Source organism: Centropristis striata, chromosome 23, assembly GCF_030273125.1.
Source record: "Centropristis striata isolate RG_2023a ecotype Rhode Island chromosome 23, C.striata_1.0, whole genome shotgun sequence".
NCBI classification, from domain to species: Eukaryota; Metazoa; Chordata; class Actinopteri; order Perciformes; family Serranidae; genus Centropristis; species Centropristis striata.
In genome coordinates this window covers 30,432,837-30,447,908 of record NC_081539.1, presented here as the reverse complement: position 1 = coordinate 30,447,908, position 15,072 = coordinate 30,432,837, and the positions used below count along the sequence as shown (strand labels likewise).

At 35.0% G+C, this 15,072-nt stretch overlaps 1 protein-coding gene across 1 annotated transcript in view; it reads right to left on the bottom strand.

Annotated features, from left to right (window-relative positions):
* The window catches only part of LOC131962463 (guanine nucleotide exchange factor VAV3), a 185,614-nt gene that overhangs the window by 95,917 nt on the left and 74,625 nt on the right, over positions 1 to 15,072 (bottom strand). Inside the window, exons 3-7 of the mRNA XM_059327470.1 lie at positions 13,652 to 13,710; positions 13,433 to 13,498; positions 7,882 to 7,990; positions 5,065 to 5,166; positions 87 to 155 (exon numbers count right to left, since the gene is read on the bottom strand). Of these exons, the coding sequence (XP_059183453.1) occupies positions 87 to 155; positions 5,065 to 5,166; positions 7,882 to 7,990; positions 13,433 to 13,498; positions 13,652 to 13,710 (405 nt within the window). The remainder of the gene's footprint in view (positions 1 to 86; positions 156 to 5,064; positions 5,167 to 7,881; positions 7,991 to 13,432; positions 13,499 to 13,651; positions 13,711 to 15,072) is intronic.

The following is a 15,072-nucleotide window of genomic DNA, read 5'->3' as shown; positions in this document are numbered from 1 at the left end:
GGGAAAAAACAACTAGTCAACATGTCGTCAAAAGAGAATTTAGTGACCCACCAAGTCAAATCAATACTGTAAAGATAATAACTTACCGGGACATTCACAAACACCTTTTCCATCTCGACCATGGACAGAAACATGGTGAGGGGCGTCATAAAGTACTGCAGAGAGAGAGAGAGAGAGAGAGAATATGAGAGAATGAAGCTCGTCCCCTCCACAATAAGAGTGGGAAAGTCATTTTGCAAGAAGCTATTATATTATATTATATTATGGGGCCAAGTTGCAAAGAGGTGCAGTCAGCAAAAACAAGGAGGACCGTCTGGGTCACGACAATAATCTCATTTTCAGAGTTTGCAATTTAATGATTTCCTCTCTGAAAAACTCCCGCCGCATAGTCACCTCTACATCTCAAAGGAGCGGGCGAGCACAAACTAACTTCCAGCATCCACTTCATATCGAAAGTCATCTACTGAGCACTCCGCTGGGAGAGCATGCAAGGTCTTATTCCAGACGTGAACATACACGAGAGGCAGAAGACAAGTAGCTGAGACTGGCTGAGAGTCTGTAAAAGTGCAGGCTGAGGTGGAAAACATCCAGAACAAAACTACGTTCTCATAGTTGGTTCTTAACAGAGCTGGGAATACTCATTACCCACTACTAATTTCAAAAATAAAAACATGTTCGTTCACATTTCTCTCTCTGGGAGTACAGATTTGTTACACTACTCATTATTTTTTCCATTATACCCCAAATTACAGTCAGTCAGTTTCACATATTGCAAGTGATAAGGAGGCCAAATTGATTTCTAGGGCTCTTGTCATGCTTTCACTGCAAAAAAAAAAATCAATGGAAGTCAGCTCTGTCTCCACTGTGTTAAAGTGTTCATGTGTTAATGTGTTTTAGTCATTTTGTTTCCTTTTTTTGGTAATTTTGTGTCTTTTTTTAGTCATTTTGTGTCTTTTTTGTGTCGTTTTGGGTGATTTTGTGTCTTTTGATCATTTTGTGGTCATTTTGTTTCCTTTTTCTTCATTTTGTGTCTTTTTTTTGGCCATTTTGTGTCTTTTTTGATCATTTTGTGGTCAATTTGTGTCTTTTTTGGTAATTTTGTTTCCTTTTTTGGTAATTTTGTCTTTTTTTTAGTCATTTTGTGTCTTTTTTTGGTAATTTTGTGGGTTTTTTAGTCATTTTGTGTCTTTTTTGGTCATTTTGTTTCCTTTTTTGGTCATTTTGTGTCTTTTTTGTGTAGTTTTGGTTGCTTTTGTGTCTTTTTTGATCATTTTGTGGTCATTTTGTTTCCTTTTTCTTCATTTTGTGTCTTTTTTTGGTCATTTTGTGTCTTTTTTTGATCATTTTGTGGTCAATTTGTGTCTTTTTTGGTCATTTTGTTTCCTTTTTTTGGTAATTTTGTGTCTTTTTTTAGTCATTTTGTGTCTTTTTTTGGTCATTTTGTGTTTCTTTTAGTCATTTTGTGTCTTTTTTGGTCATTTTGTTTCCTTTTTTTGGTCATTTTGTTTCTTTTTTGGGTGATCTGAACTGTGCGTGTGAAATTCTGTCCAGTGAGCGAGGGTCGCAGACAACATGCATGTTAAATTGGGGGTCGCGACTCAAAAAGGTTGAGAACTACTGGACTATGTAACCTCCATTTCTTCTTTATCACCTCTGAGAGTCTGTAAAAGTGCAGGCTGAGGTGGAAAACATCCACGACCAAACTACATTCTCATAGTTGGTTCTTAACAGAGCTGGGAATACTCATTACCCACTACTAATTTCAAAAATAAAAACATGTTCGTTCACATTTCTCTCTGGGAGAACAGATTTGTTACACTACTCATTATTTTTTCCATTATACCCCAAATTACAGTCAGTCAGTTTCACATATTGCAAGTGATAAGGAGGCCAAATTGATTTCTAGGGCTCTTGTCATGCTTTCACTGCAAAAAAAAATGTGTTAATGTGTTTTAGTCTTTTTTTGGTCATTTTGTGGGGTTTTTTTTTTCATTTGGTGTCTTTTTTGGTCATTTTGTGTCTTTTTTTGGTCATTTTGTTTCCTTATTTTGGTAATTTTGTGTCTTTTTTTAGTCATTTTGTGTCTTTTTTTGGTAATTTTGTGTCGTTTTGGGTCATTTTGTGTCTTTTTTATTCATTTTGTGTCTTTTTTTGATCATTTTGTGTTTTTTTTTTGTCATTTTGTGTCTTTTTTGATCATTTTGTGGTCAATTTGTGTCTTTTTTGGTCATTTTGTTTCCTTTTTTTGGTCATTCTGTGTCTTTTTTTAGTCATTTTGTGTCTTTTTTTGGTCATTTTGTGTCTTTTTTTAGTCATTTTGTGTCTTTTTTGGTCATTTTGTGTCGTTTTGGGTCATTTTGTGTCTTTTTTTGATCATTTTGTGGTCATTTTGTTTCCTTTTTCTTCATTTTGTGTCTTTTTTGGTCATTTTGTTTCCTTTTTTTGGTCAGTTTGGTACAGATTTGTTACACTACTCATTATTTTTTCCATTATACCCCAAATAACAGTCAGTCAGTTTCACATATTGCAAGTGATAAGGAGGCCAAATTGATTTCTAGGGCTCTTGTCATGCTTTCACTGCAAAAAAAAAATCAATGGAGGTCAGCTCTGTCTCCACTGTGTTAAAGTGTTCATGTGTTAATGTGTTTTAGTCTTTTTTTTTTGTCATTTTGTGTCCTTTTTTTGTCATTTTGTGTCTTTTTTGGTCATTTTGGGTCTTTTTTTGATCATTTTGTGGTCAATTTGTGTCTTATTTGGTCATTTTGTTTCCTTTTTTTGGTAATTTTGTGGGGGGTTTTTTAGTCATTTTGTGTCTTTTTTGGTCATTTTGTGTCGTTTTGGGTCATTTTGTGTCTTTTTTTGATCATTTTGTGGTCATTTTGTTTCCTTTTTTTGTTAATTTTGTGTCTTTTTTTAGTCATTTTGTGTCTTTTTTTGTTAATTTTGTGTTTTTTTTTAGTCATTTTGTGTCTTTTTTGGTCATTTTGTGTCTTTTTTTGATCATTTTGTGGTCAATTTGTGTCTTTTTTGGTCATTTTGTTTCCTTTTTTTGGTCAGTTTGGTACAGATTTGTTACACTACTCATTATTTTTTCCATTATACCCCAAATTACAGTCAGTCAGTTTCACATATTGCAAGTGATAAGGAGGCCAAATTGATTTCTAGGGCTCTTGTCATGCTTTCACTGCAACAAAAAAAAAATCAATGGAGTGGGAATATTTTCACCCTAAGAAAGTTAACTTTACATTTATTATTGAACTCAGAGAATGAAGAATATCTGTTTTTGGCAGATATTTGGGAGAGGATTTTGATTGGTAATTTGTATTATATCTGACACTGAAATTAGCAATGTAGCTATAACTTTGCATTGATTGTCATTCAGCCCGACTCTGTCCTCAATTTGGATATAATTAAATCTGTCAGGTCAGGAGAGCTGGAAAACACATTATGCATTGATACATTGTTTAATTCTGACTCATTTAGAATCGCTTTTTGTATGTCTTGATGTTCATTTACATGAGGGTTTTATTAAAGACTTCTTTTCTCTCACAGTGCACATATCAGTTTCACAGCCTGAGGGTTATGATCTCTAATGAGGCTAGGGGATCAGTCTAAGTAGATGCATGATTTATTAAAGGAAAAATATCCCTATTATATCCCTTTTCAGGCAATCTGCAACCCCAAAAAATTACTCTTCAGTTGACCCCTTGTCACATTTTAAAGCTGTGAGTCACATGCAGACGCTGCTTTAATTTAAAGGCTCAGCAACCAAAAGGGGTGTAACCCACAACTCCCAGCAGAGGAGGAACCAAGTCACTGGGCCCCATGTAAGAATGTTTTTATATTCTTTTCTTAGAATTTATATGAGATTTGCAAACATAAAATCACATAAATTGTGTCTGTGCCGAAAAGAAACTCAAGTCTGACTCAAGTCCAAATTATTGTGACTTGATACCACACCTCTCAAACTAAATATTATTTGTAATATTTAACAACAATCTGCAAACCAGACTTGACAACAGGCCAGTGACTTTTTCAATCTCAACAATCTGTGACGTAAAATCTAACCTCTTCATGTAATATCAGTGGTAACACCAGGGGTCCCCAAACTACACGACCCGCCAAAGCAATTGGAGTGGCCCACTTAACTATCCCAAACAAGTACTTCAAATAAACATGTGAAGACTTTTTATTACTTTTTTGCAAACCAACAGGTGGTGCCAAGGCCAACAAATGATTGTTATATTTACACAACAACACTGGTGGTCACTTTGGCCCATATCATTTCCTGTTATAGACTGACCCCGACCCCCCATCACAGAAAGAAAAGCTGATGTGGCCCCCACCGAAAAAAGTTTGGGGACCCCTGCTCTACACTGCAAAAAAGCCAACTTGTATTTTTTGGCCTAAAACAGTGATTTAAGTTGGTAAAACTTGGAAATATAAATTACTGACATTTAGGGCAATAATGTAAGTTAGCACAACAAAGGAAGCCAGTTGTCTGCTCAAAAACAAGTTGGTGAGTTGTTGTTACTTATATCTTTAAGTTGGGGTTCACAACAAGGGACAATAGTTCTGATAACTCTTATTTCTTTGTTGGGAAATGCGGGAAATCGGTGAAATTCGGTCATTAGTGAAAGCTAGCGGCTAACGGATGCTAGCGGCTAACTGATGCTAGCGGCGCTGCTTGTTACAGCTACAAGAGTAGCCATTAGCATATCAATGCTAACTCAAAATTGTAGTCGCAACATTAGCTGACATTTCATAGCGGCGTTACAATCGTGCCAATTCAGCACATTGCAGAAGTTAGCAGAAGTAAGGATTAAAAGTTATTACAATGTAAAATTATAAGTTAAGTTATAAGTTCAAAGTTTAATTGTCCAACTTAAAATTTTATCGAAGTTTGTTGCCTTGAAATTTTGAGTCCACCCAACTTTTCTTTTTTTGCAGTGTACACTGTATGCATGATATACTAAAAATATATAAATTTGCATAAATACACAACAGAAAGCACTGTATTGTGGACTACAGCATCATTATAAAGCCCCGTTAGTCAGTCAGTACCTTCTCTATGGACTCCAGGGTCTCAGTGTATTTCTCCTCTGTCTGCTTGATCTCTGTTAAACAGCAGCTCCTGATGTCAGTCTCTGCCTGCTTCTGGAAGGGCTACACACACACAAAACACACACACACACACACACACACACACACACACACACAGACACAAAACACTGTTACTATGTGTCAGCGCTGTGGGCTGACAGACTGTTGAGTCTTCCACCAGATGTCGTCTGTGCAGCCCTTTGAGCAAGGTCAGACTCACACATGCTAGCTAGATTGTCTGACAATTCTGATATGATGAGGTACCATAACATTGATTGAACAAAGCATTTATAAGAAAATGATAAAAAAAAGACACAAATTGACCACAAAATGATCAAAAAAAGACACAAAATGACCAAAAAAGACACAAAATGACGAAAAAAAGGAAACAAAATGACCAAAAAAGACACAAAATGACCCCAAAAAGAAACAAACTTAACAGAAAAGACACAAAATGACCAAAAAAAGGAAACAAAATGAACAAAAAAGTCACAAACTGACCACAAAATGATCAAAAAAAGACACAAAATGACCAAAAAAGACACAAAATTACCAAAAAAGGAAACAAAATTACCAAAAAAGACACACAATGACCAAAAAAGGCACAAATTGACCACAAAATGATCAAAAAAAGACACAAAATGACGAAAAAAAGGAAACAAAATGACCAAAAAAGACACAAAATGACCCCAAAAAGAAACAAACTTAACAGAAAAGACACAAAATGACCAAAAAAAGGAAACAAAATGACCAAAAAAGTCACAAACTGACCACAAAATGATCAAAAAAAGACACAAAATGACCAAAAAAGACACAAAATTACCAAAAAAGGAAACAAAATGACCAAAAAAGACACACAATGACCAAAAAAGGCACAAATTGACCACAAAATGATCAAAAAAAGACACAAAATGACCAAAAAAAGGAAACAAAATGACCAAAAAAGACACAAAATGACCAAAAAAGACACAAAATTACCAAAAAAGGAAACAAAATGACCAAAAAAGACACAAAATGACCCCAAAAAGAAACAAACTTAACAAAAAAGACACAAAATGACCAAAAAAAGGAAACAAAATGACCAAAAAAGTCACAAATTGACCACAAAATGATCAAAAAAAGACACAAAATGACCAAAAAAAGGAAACAAAATGACCAAAAAAGACACAAATTGACCACAAAATTATCAAAAAAAGACACAAAATGACGAAAAAAAGGAAACAAAATGACCAAAAAAGACACAAAATGACCCCAAAAAGAAACAAACTTAACAGAAAAGACACAAAATGACCAAAAAAAGGAAACAAAATGACCAAAAAAGTCACAAACTGACCACAAAATGATCAAAAAAAGACACAAAATGACCAAAAAAGACACAAAATTACCAAAAAAGGAAACAAAATGACCAAAAAAGACACACAATGACCACTTCCACCAGATGTCGTCTGTGCAGCCCTTTGAGCAAGGTCAGACTCACACATGCTAGCTAGATTGTCTGACAATTCTGATATGATGAGGTACCATAACATTGATTGAACAAAGCATTTATAAGAAAATGATAAAAAAAAGACACAAATTGACCACAAAATGATCAAAAAAAGACACAAAATGACCAAAAAAGACACAAAATGACGAAAAAAAGGAAACAAAATGACCAAAAAAGACACAAAATGACCCCAAAAAGAAACAAACTTAACAGAAAAGACACAAAATGACCAAAAAAAGGAAACAAAATGAACAAAAAAGTCACAAACTGACCACAAAATGATCAAAAAAAGACACAAAATGACCAAAAAAGACACAAAATTACCAAAAAAGGAAACAAAATTACCAAAAAAGACACACAATGACCAAAAAAGGCACAAATTGACCACAAAATGATCAAAAAAAGACACAAAATGACGAAAAAAAGGAAACAAAATGACCAAAAAAGACACAAAATGACCCCAAAAAGAAACAAACTTAACAGAAAAGACACAAAATGACCAAAAAAAGGAAACAAAATGACCAAAAAAGTCACAAACTGACCACAAAATGATCAAAAAAAGACACAAAATGACCAAAAAAGACACAAAATTACCAAAAAAGGAAACAAAATGACCAAAAAAGACACACAATGACCAAAAAAGGCACAAATTGACCACAAAATGATCAAAAAAAGACACAAAATGACCAAAAAAAGGAAACAAAATGACCAAAAAAGACACAAAATGACCAAAAAAGACACAAAATTACCAAAAAAGGAAACAAAATGACCAAAAAAGACACAAAATGACCCCAAAAAGAAACAAACTTAACAAAAAAGACACAAAATGACCAAAAAAAGGAAACAAAATGACCAAAAAAGTCACAAATTGACCACAAAATGATCAAAAAAAGACACAAAATGACCAAAAAAAGGAAACAAAATGACCAAAAAAGACACAAATTGACCACAAAATTATCAAAAAAAGACACAAAATGACCAAAAAAGACACAAAATGACCAAATAAGACACAAAATGACTAAAAAACAAACACAAAATGACCAAAAAAGACATTAAGTGACCAAAAACACATTAACACATGAACACTTTAACACAGTGGAGACAGAGCTGACTTCCAAAATGATTTGGTGACCCCCAGAAATCATCTCGCGACCCCAATTGGGGTCCCGACCCCAAGGTTGAGAACAGCTGCTTTAATGCACATGGTGACATAATGTAATGGTGGCAGGTGCCAAACTGAGTCCACCTGCATTAATGAGGTCTAATAAAGAAGTTAGTGGTGTTAAACTGACCGGAGGAGGAAGAGCCTCCGTCTTCATCAGATCCTCATAGATCTCTCCTCCATCTTCATCATCGTACACGCAGTCGTACAGATCCTCCTCATCCTCCACCCCGTTCTCACTGCAGAATATGGTATTGACATTATATTACATCACACAGCTGTTTGTGAGTGAGTTTAACTGGGAGTGAGTCATGATTTTTGCTCTTTATGATGGAAGGTTCACACAAAACACACAGTTCTGCTTATACTAAAGTGGATTTTAATACTTTACTACAAATCTTGTTAGCCGGGGACAACACTTAATCCCTGGCTGTGAAAGAGGCTCAGAAACACACACACACACACAGACACAAGGAGAGAGTGTTATGTATGACGACATCGGCCTGTTATGACTGCTCACATCTCAGCCAATTATTGTACCTTAGCAACCGGCTGGCATGACATGAGTCAGTGCTGGTGTGTGTTTTTGTGTGTACCTTAGAACCAAATGTCCTCAAGAGTAAAGACACATAAAGGGAGTTTCTATCCACAGCATGTAAATAAAGCCTGTTGTAAGAGTGCAGACAGGTGAGGTGAGGATTAAGCTGTAAGGACTGTGTAGGTGGTGCAGGTGGAGGAATTTCTGTGTGAGATAAGATTGTGTGAATGATATATTGATTGTAATTCAATGATTGTAAATATTGCTTTCTTTCATTGTTATTAGTTCCATTAGTTCTTTTCAAATGAATAATAGAATTATAATAATTTATTGTAAATATTGCTTTCAATATTCCTTTACTGTTATCTTTTTTTTCTGATGCTTGCTTTGGCAATATATACAGTGTTATGTCATGCCAATAAAGCCAATTGAATTGAATTGAATTGAATTTCTGTACTTATGTCATGACATCCACACAACAAACCAACATGGTCTCACAGGAATCTGTGGAATAGCCACGGAATCACTCAAATTTCCGTGAAACTGACACGGATTTCGCTACAATGCAAGTTAATGCCAGTCATATCCCGTGGCTATTCCAACATACAAAGTGATTATGTACATTCACTGAGTGAATATTTAGAAAATAAAACATATAATTCTCGCTAGAAATGTGATCAAAATCCATTTTTATGCAGAAACTAAGTCAAAATATTGATTTTTTTCACTAAAAATGAGAGAACTGTCCGCCATGTTTTTTGTTCTGACCGCCGGGACCATGAAAGTCACGTGACTTGGAACAAACCAATAGGAACAAATATCCATGGAATAGCCACGGGATATGACTGGCATTAACTTGCATTGTAGCCAAATCCGTGTCAGTTTAACGGAAATTTGAGTGATTCCGTGGCTATTCCACGGATTTTGAGTTAAGCGAATCCATGGCTATTTCACGGATTTCTGTGTCGCTAGTACCAAAATACCATATGTAACCAGACAACACAAAACATTACTTGCTTATTAATTTCTGACTGGTATGTAAACGCACAGAGAAATATTAATTGTGTTTAATTCTCTCAGGAGATCAAGATCTTGTTCCTGAGCTGCTGTTGCATCTAAGTGAATTAAGCCTATGACAAACCAAAAAAACATGTCAGGTATTATACAGGGCGTGCCTTTCATCTCATTTAATCTTTGCTACAAGTTGGGTGAACTCAAAATTTCAAGGCAACAAACTTCGATAAAATTTTAAGTTGGACAATTAAACTTAATATTTTAAGTTTTGTTTTTGAGTTTGCTCAACTCTGAATTTCTCGATTTTCATGATTGTAACGCCGCTATGAATGTCAGCTAATGACCACAGTTTTGAGTTAGCATTGATACGCTAATGGCTACTCTTGTAGCTGTAACAAGCAGCGCGGCTAGCATCAGTTAGCCGCTAGCATCAGTTAGCCGCTAGCATCAGTTAGCCGCTAGCTTTCGCTAATGACCGAATTTCACCACTTTCCCGCATTTCACAACAAAGAAATAAGAGTTATCAGAACTATTGTCCCTTGTTGTGAACCCCAACTTAAAGATATAAGTAACAACAACTCACCAACTTGTTTTTGAGCAGACAACTGGCTTCCTTTGTTGTGCTAACTTACATTATTGCCCTAAATGTCAATAATTCCAAGTTTTACCAAATTAAATCACTGTTTTAGGCCAAAAAATACAAGTTGGCTTTTTTGCAGTGTATGTAAAACATGTATATATGTTGCTTTTGACTGTGTTTTAGGTCAGACAGCTCTAAATGTCTGATCGTGGCAGTGAAGCTCTCCTGTTGGTGAATGTTTCTGTTTCTGTACATGTTGTGTCCATTTGCTGCTGAACACTGAGCAGATGGGAGCTGAAAGGTGAACACGGCTCTGTTCAGGCTGCCACTTCCACCTTCCATCCACCGCTGCTGCTGTCAGAAAGCTGTTTCCTTCTGTCACTGACTGCTGGGCTGCTTCCTACTCTGGAGCTGTCAGCCTCAACATAGACCAGAGCACCATGTCACTGTGAAGCTTCATAACAGCATCTGTACTGTACCATTATCTGTCTCCACTGACTTACATTACCACACAAGTTACAGTACACTGTAAAAAATGTCTGTGGATTTTACAGTGAAAAACTGCTAAACCATGACAGTAAAAACCGTAAATTGATAAATGGCTTAATTCAGTTTCAGTAACAATGAAACATCGTAAATGTATATATCAGCCAAAATAGTATTTTTTACATTTTTATTTTTTTTTAATACATTACCACTGTAAAATACACTGGCACCTTGATTGTAGCAAAAATATACTGTAATATATATTTACAAGCCATCATTTTTGCATTTAATTTTTGTAAAAATACTTTTTCTCACTGTTAAATATACTAAACACCATATCTCTAACAGAAATATACTGTAATATTTAATGGTAAAATCTTTAATTCATGCAGCATTTATAAAGTATTTTCTTGTCAATTATATGGCAGAATAGCGTTTCTTTTGATGGAAAAACTTTATTTATTATGATAAAATATGGAATAAAATGGCAATCTTAAACGGGAAATCAATAGTGATAATATAATTTTACCGTAATATTACAAAAAGTTGCACCATATTTATTACGGTAAAGTTCTGGCAACCACAGCTGCCAGTTTTTTACCGTAAAAACAAAAGTTTTTTTTTTTTACAGTGTAGCTCTGTACTTACACTGTAAAAAAAACTGTTGTTTTTACGGTAAAAAACCGGCAGCTGTGGTTGCCAGAACTTTACCGTAATAAATGCGGTGCAACTTTTTGTAACATTACGGTAAAGCACTGTTGATTTCACGTTCAAGATTGCCCTTTTATTCCATATTTTACCGTTAAAAAAAAAAAAGTTTTTCCATCAAAATAAACGCTGTTCTGCCATATAATTGACAAAAAAGATTTTACCATTAAATATTACAGTATATTTCTGTTAGAGATATGGTGTTTAGTACATTTAACAGTGAGAAAAAGTATTTTTACAAAAAATAAATGCAAAAATGATGGCTTGTGTATATATATATATATATATATATATATATATATATATATATATATATTACTGTATATTTTTGCTATGAACATGGTGCCGGTGTATTTTACAGTGGAGTAATGTATTTTTTATTTTTTTTTAAATTGTAAAAAATACTGTTTTGGCTGATATATACATACACTGTGTTTCATTGTGACTGAAACTTTGAAACATTGATCATTATACAGTCTTTTACTGTCTTTACAGACATTTTTTACAGTGTACAATGCAACTCAAAAGCCCATATATTTGCATATTTGTCAATGGTTTAGATCCAGGAAGTTACATTTGACTGGTAGCCAACAATAGAAGAATATAAGCCTTTAAATTAAACATGTGCTATGAATAGAAAGACTTATTGTCCTGCACAACAGCATGGGAACACACTAGATCCTGTTTTATCATGTGCTCTACCTGTTTTTCACATCAAAATACAAAATGCAGACTTTTCTGAATACATGCCTGTGTTATTTGAGCTCATATTGCTAAACCAGGTGCACTAGCTCTCACTCTAACCTTTCCACTGTTGTGCAGTTCTCTGCTGCTTATTCCACCTGCAACAACATCCGAGATACTGTCACACCTTTTGATATCATATATACCAGATCTAATCCAAACCATGGTTGAAGGACACTACTTGTGCTCTCAGATGAGAATGCAGGAGAGCTGACTGCAAGAGGGGGAAAAAAGACACTTTTTTCTTTGTCAAAAAAATAAATAAAAAAGTGGTGCAGATTTTAGAAAACTGGCAAAGCTGAGAAGAATTTAAGAGATTTAAAGTGGTGAATCTGTGCGAAAAAAGTCGCAGATTTACGAGAAAAAAGTGGGAAAAAAGCAACTTTTTTCTCCCAGATTCACCACTTTAACCCTTAATAGGACACTCATTGAAATACTTGCAAATTCCAAATTTCAACCCTAGAGAATATTGGAGGATATTACATACTGCCAGAATGTGTAAAAAGAAACATACGAAAATAATATTTTGAGAAAAAAGTGGCAAATCTACGAGAAAAGATGTGCCGATTTATGAGACCTAAAGTGGTGAATCTGGGAGATAAAAGTTGCTTTTTTCCCACTTTTTTCTCGTAAATCTCAGACTTTTTTTGCCGGATTTCCCACTTTAAATCTCTTAAATCTGCGACTTTTTTTCTTGTAGGTTTGCCAAACTCATTCCCAAGCTGCAATGACAGTGCAGACAGCGCACACTGCAAAAAAGCCAACTTGTATTTTTTGGCCTAAAACAGTGATTTAAGTTGGTAAAACTTGGAAATATAAATTATTGACATTTAGGGCAATAATGTAAGTTAGCACAACAAAGGAAGCCAGTTGTCTGCTCAAAAACAAGTTGGTGAGTTGTTGTTACTTATATCTTTAAGTTGGGGTTCACAACAAGGGACAATAGTTCTGATAACTCTTATTTCTTTGTTGGGAAATTCGGTCATTAGCGAAAGCTAGCGGCTAACTGATGCTAGCTGCTAACTGATGCTAGCGGCCCTGCTTGTTACAGCTACAAGAGTAGCCATTAGCGTATCAATGCTAACTCAAAATTGTGGTCACAACATTAGCTGACATTTCATAGCGGCGTTACAATCGTGCCAGAGAAATTCAGAGTTGAGCAAACTCAAAAACAAAACTTAAAATATGTAGTTTAATTGTCCAACTTAACATTTTATCGAAGTTTGTTGCCTTGAAATTTTGAGTTCACCCAACTTTTCTTTTTTTGCAGTGCAGATGTTGAAGACCCCCAAACACTGGTGGTCATTTAACCTAAAAGGGAGCATAATACAGTATGTTCCCTTTAAATCTGTAATGCTTTCATATGTGTGTGGGGAACAGGGTGTGAAAACAGGCTGAAAATATGGAAATATGGTCACGACTTGTGGTTTAGTGAGAAAAGAGGAGGTGGCTGTGTTCCAGTCAACACCCAGGGAACAAATGTTGCCCACGCCCACAACAGCCTGTGGGCTTTTATGACACTGGGGACTAAATTAAAAGATGACATTTTAAAATGGAGTTCTTGTGGAAATACTCATAAGTTTGTAAAGTTTGTAAGGTGGGGAGACTTACTCTATCAGGTCCTCCAGGTGGTTGTAGATATCCTCATCTTCAACACTCTCCTCTGATGGAAAAGGCCTTCAAAGGAAAACAGAGACATTCTGTGTCAGGATTACATTTGTTTTATTACAAACCCTGCCATAAAAAATGTAGTCAATTGTGTCGTATAATAGTCTATAATCACAATTTATCGCATGTAAGTTTGCTTAATGTAATTTCACTTTTACATACCTGATTCCAGTTTGTTGTGCAATCACTGTGTGGGAGAGTTTAGAAAGTGTGTCCATAACCTGCAATGAAAATAAGGACATCAATCAATCAATCAATCAATCAATCAATCAATCAATCAATCAATCAATCAATCAAAACTTAAACTGGTAAACATTAATAAAGCATGGGTAAAAAGAATAAAAAATACAACTACACAGTGTCTCTGCAGCTGGGAATGGTAGTGTGTAGTACCCAACTTTATGTCTGACAAGCCTGAGATAATATTATTTATAGATTCATTAATTCATTCATACAACTTTCTATATGTATATCAAGTCAAGTCAAGTCAAAGTTTATTTATAGAGCACATTTAAAAACAACCTCAGTTGACCAAAGTGCTGTACAGTTATTAAAATAGAATAAATCATACACAACTGGGTATAAATAGAAATAATAAAAATAATAAAATATTAAAAACAGTAAAACAATAAAATAAAATAGAATAAAATAGCAATAAAAACTCAATCCAAAACAGAGTTAGAGATAAAAAAGACAAATAAAAGGGTAAAAAAGTAAAAAGAAAGCCAAGGATTCTTGCCTAGCTGGGACTGAACGCCAAGGAGAATAAATAGGCTATATATATGTTCTTCTATCAATATTAATTACATTATTAAGATAATATGCACACTTGCTAGTGAGATTGATGACTGATAGGGTTTGTTGTTTGGGTCTTTGTGCTGCAATTCCAATAAGAGCCACATGAGGGCAGCATTCTCATACATTACCACTGCTGCTGACACATTATAACTGTTTCATTTATACAGTATATGAGTAATAACAAACACACAGTTACATTCCAGCTTATTAAGTTGTAAAAACCAACTTATATTCTGAACAATCAGTAATTAATCCATAAAATGAAACAATGTTATTTTGCTGGGTTTTAACATCCTGATAGGGGAAACGTTATGTTGCATTTAAAAGCATTCACATACTGTATATTTAGGGAAAAAATGGTGTTAACCTCTTAGTCATTGACACAGTCAACCAGCAGAGTAGCAGCAGAGCTCAGTCACACTGATCAGTGATCAGTAATTGATCGTGCTGTGAAGTTAACCACATGCTCTCATGGCTGACATGATTACTATTAGTATGACATGTAATTTCACGCTGCGGTGCTCCGTGCCGCGCTGCCCTTGACCCTCAGTGTGTTGGTGTGTGACCTGCTTGACTAATCGCAGCTGAACTCACCTGCTGAATGAATGACTCAGTTTTATGATATGAGTCAAAACTCAGCAGGAGCTCTCAGCTCTGCTCATTCACATTCAGCCACCTGGCAAACGGCCCACACATCTCCTTTTTTGTGGGTCAACTGTCCACTGACATAAAGTGATGATGAAAACATGCCTCCTCACACACACACACACACACCAAGGTTATTA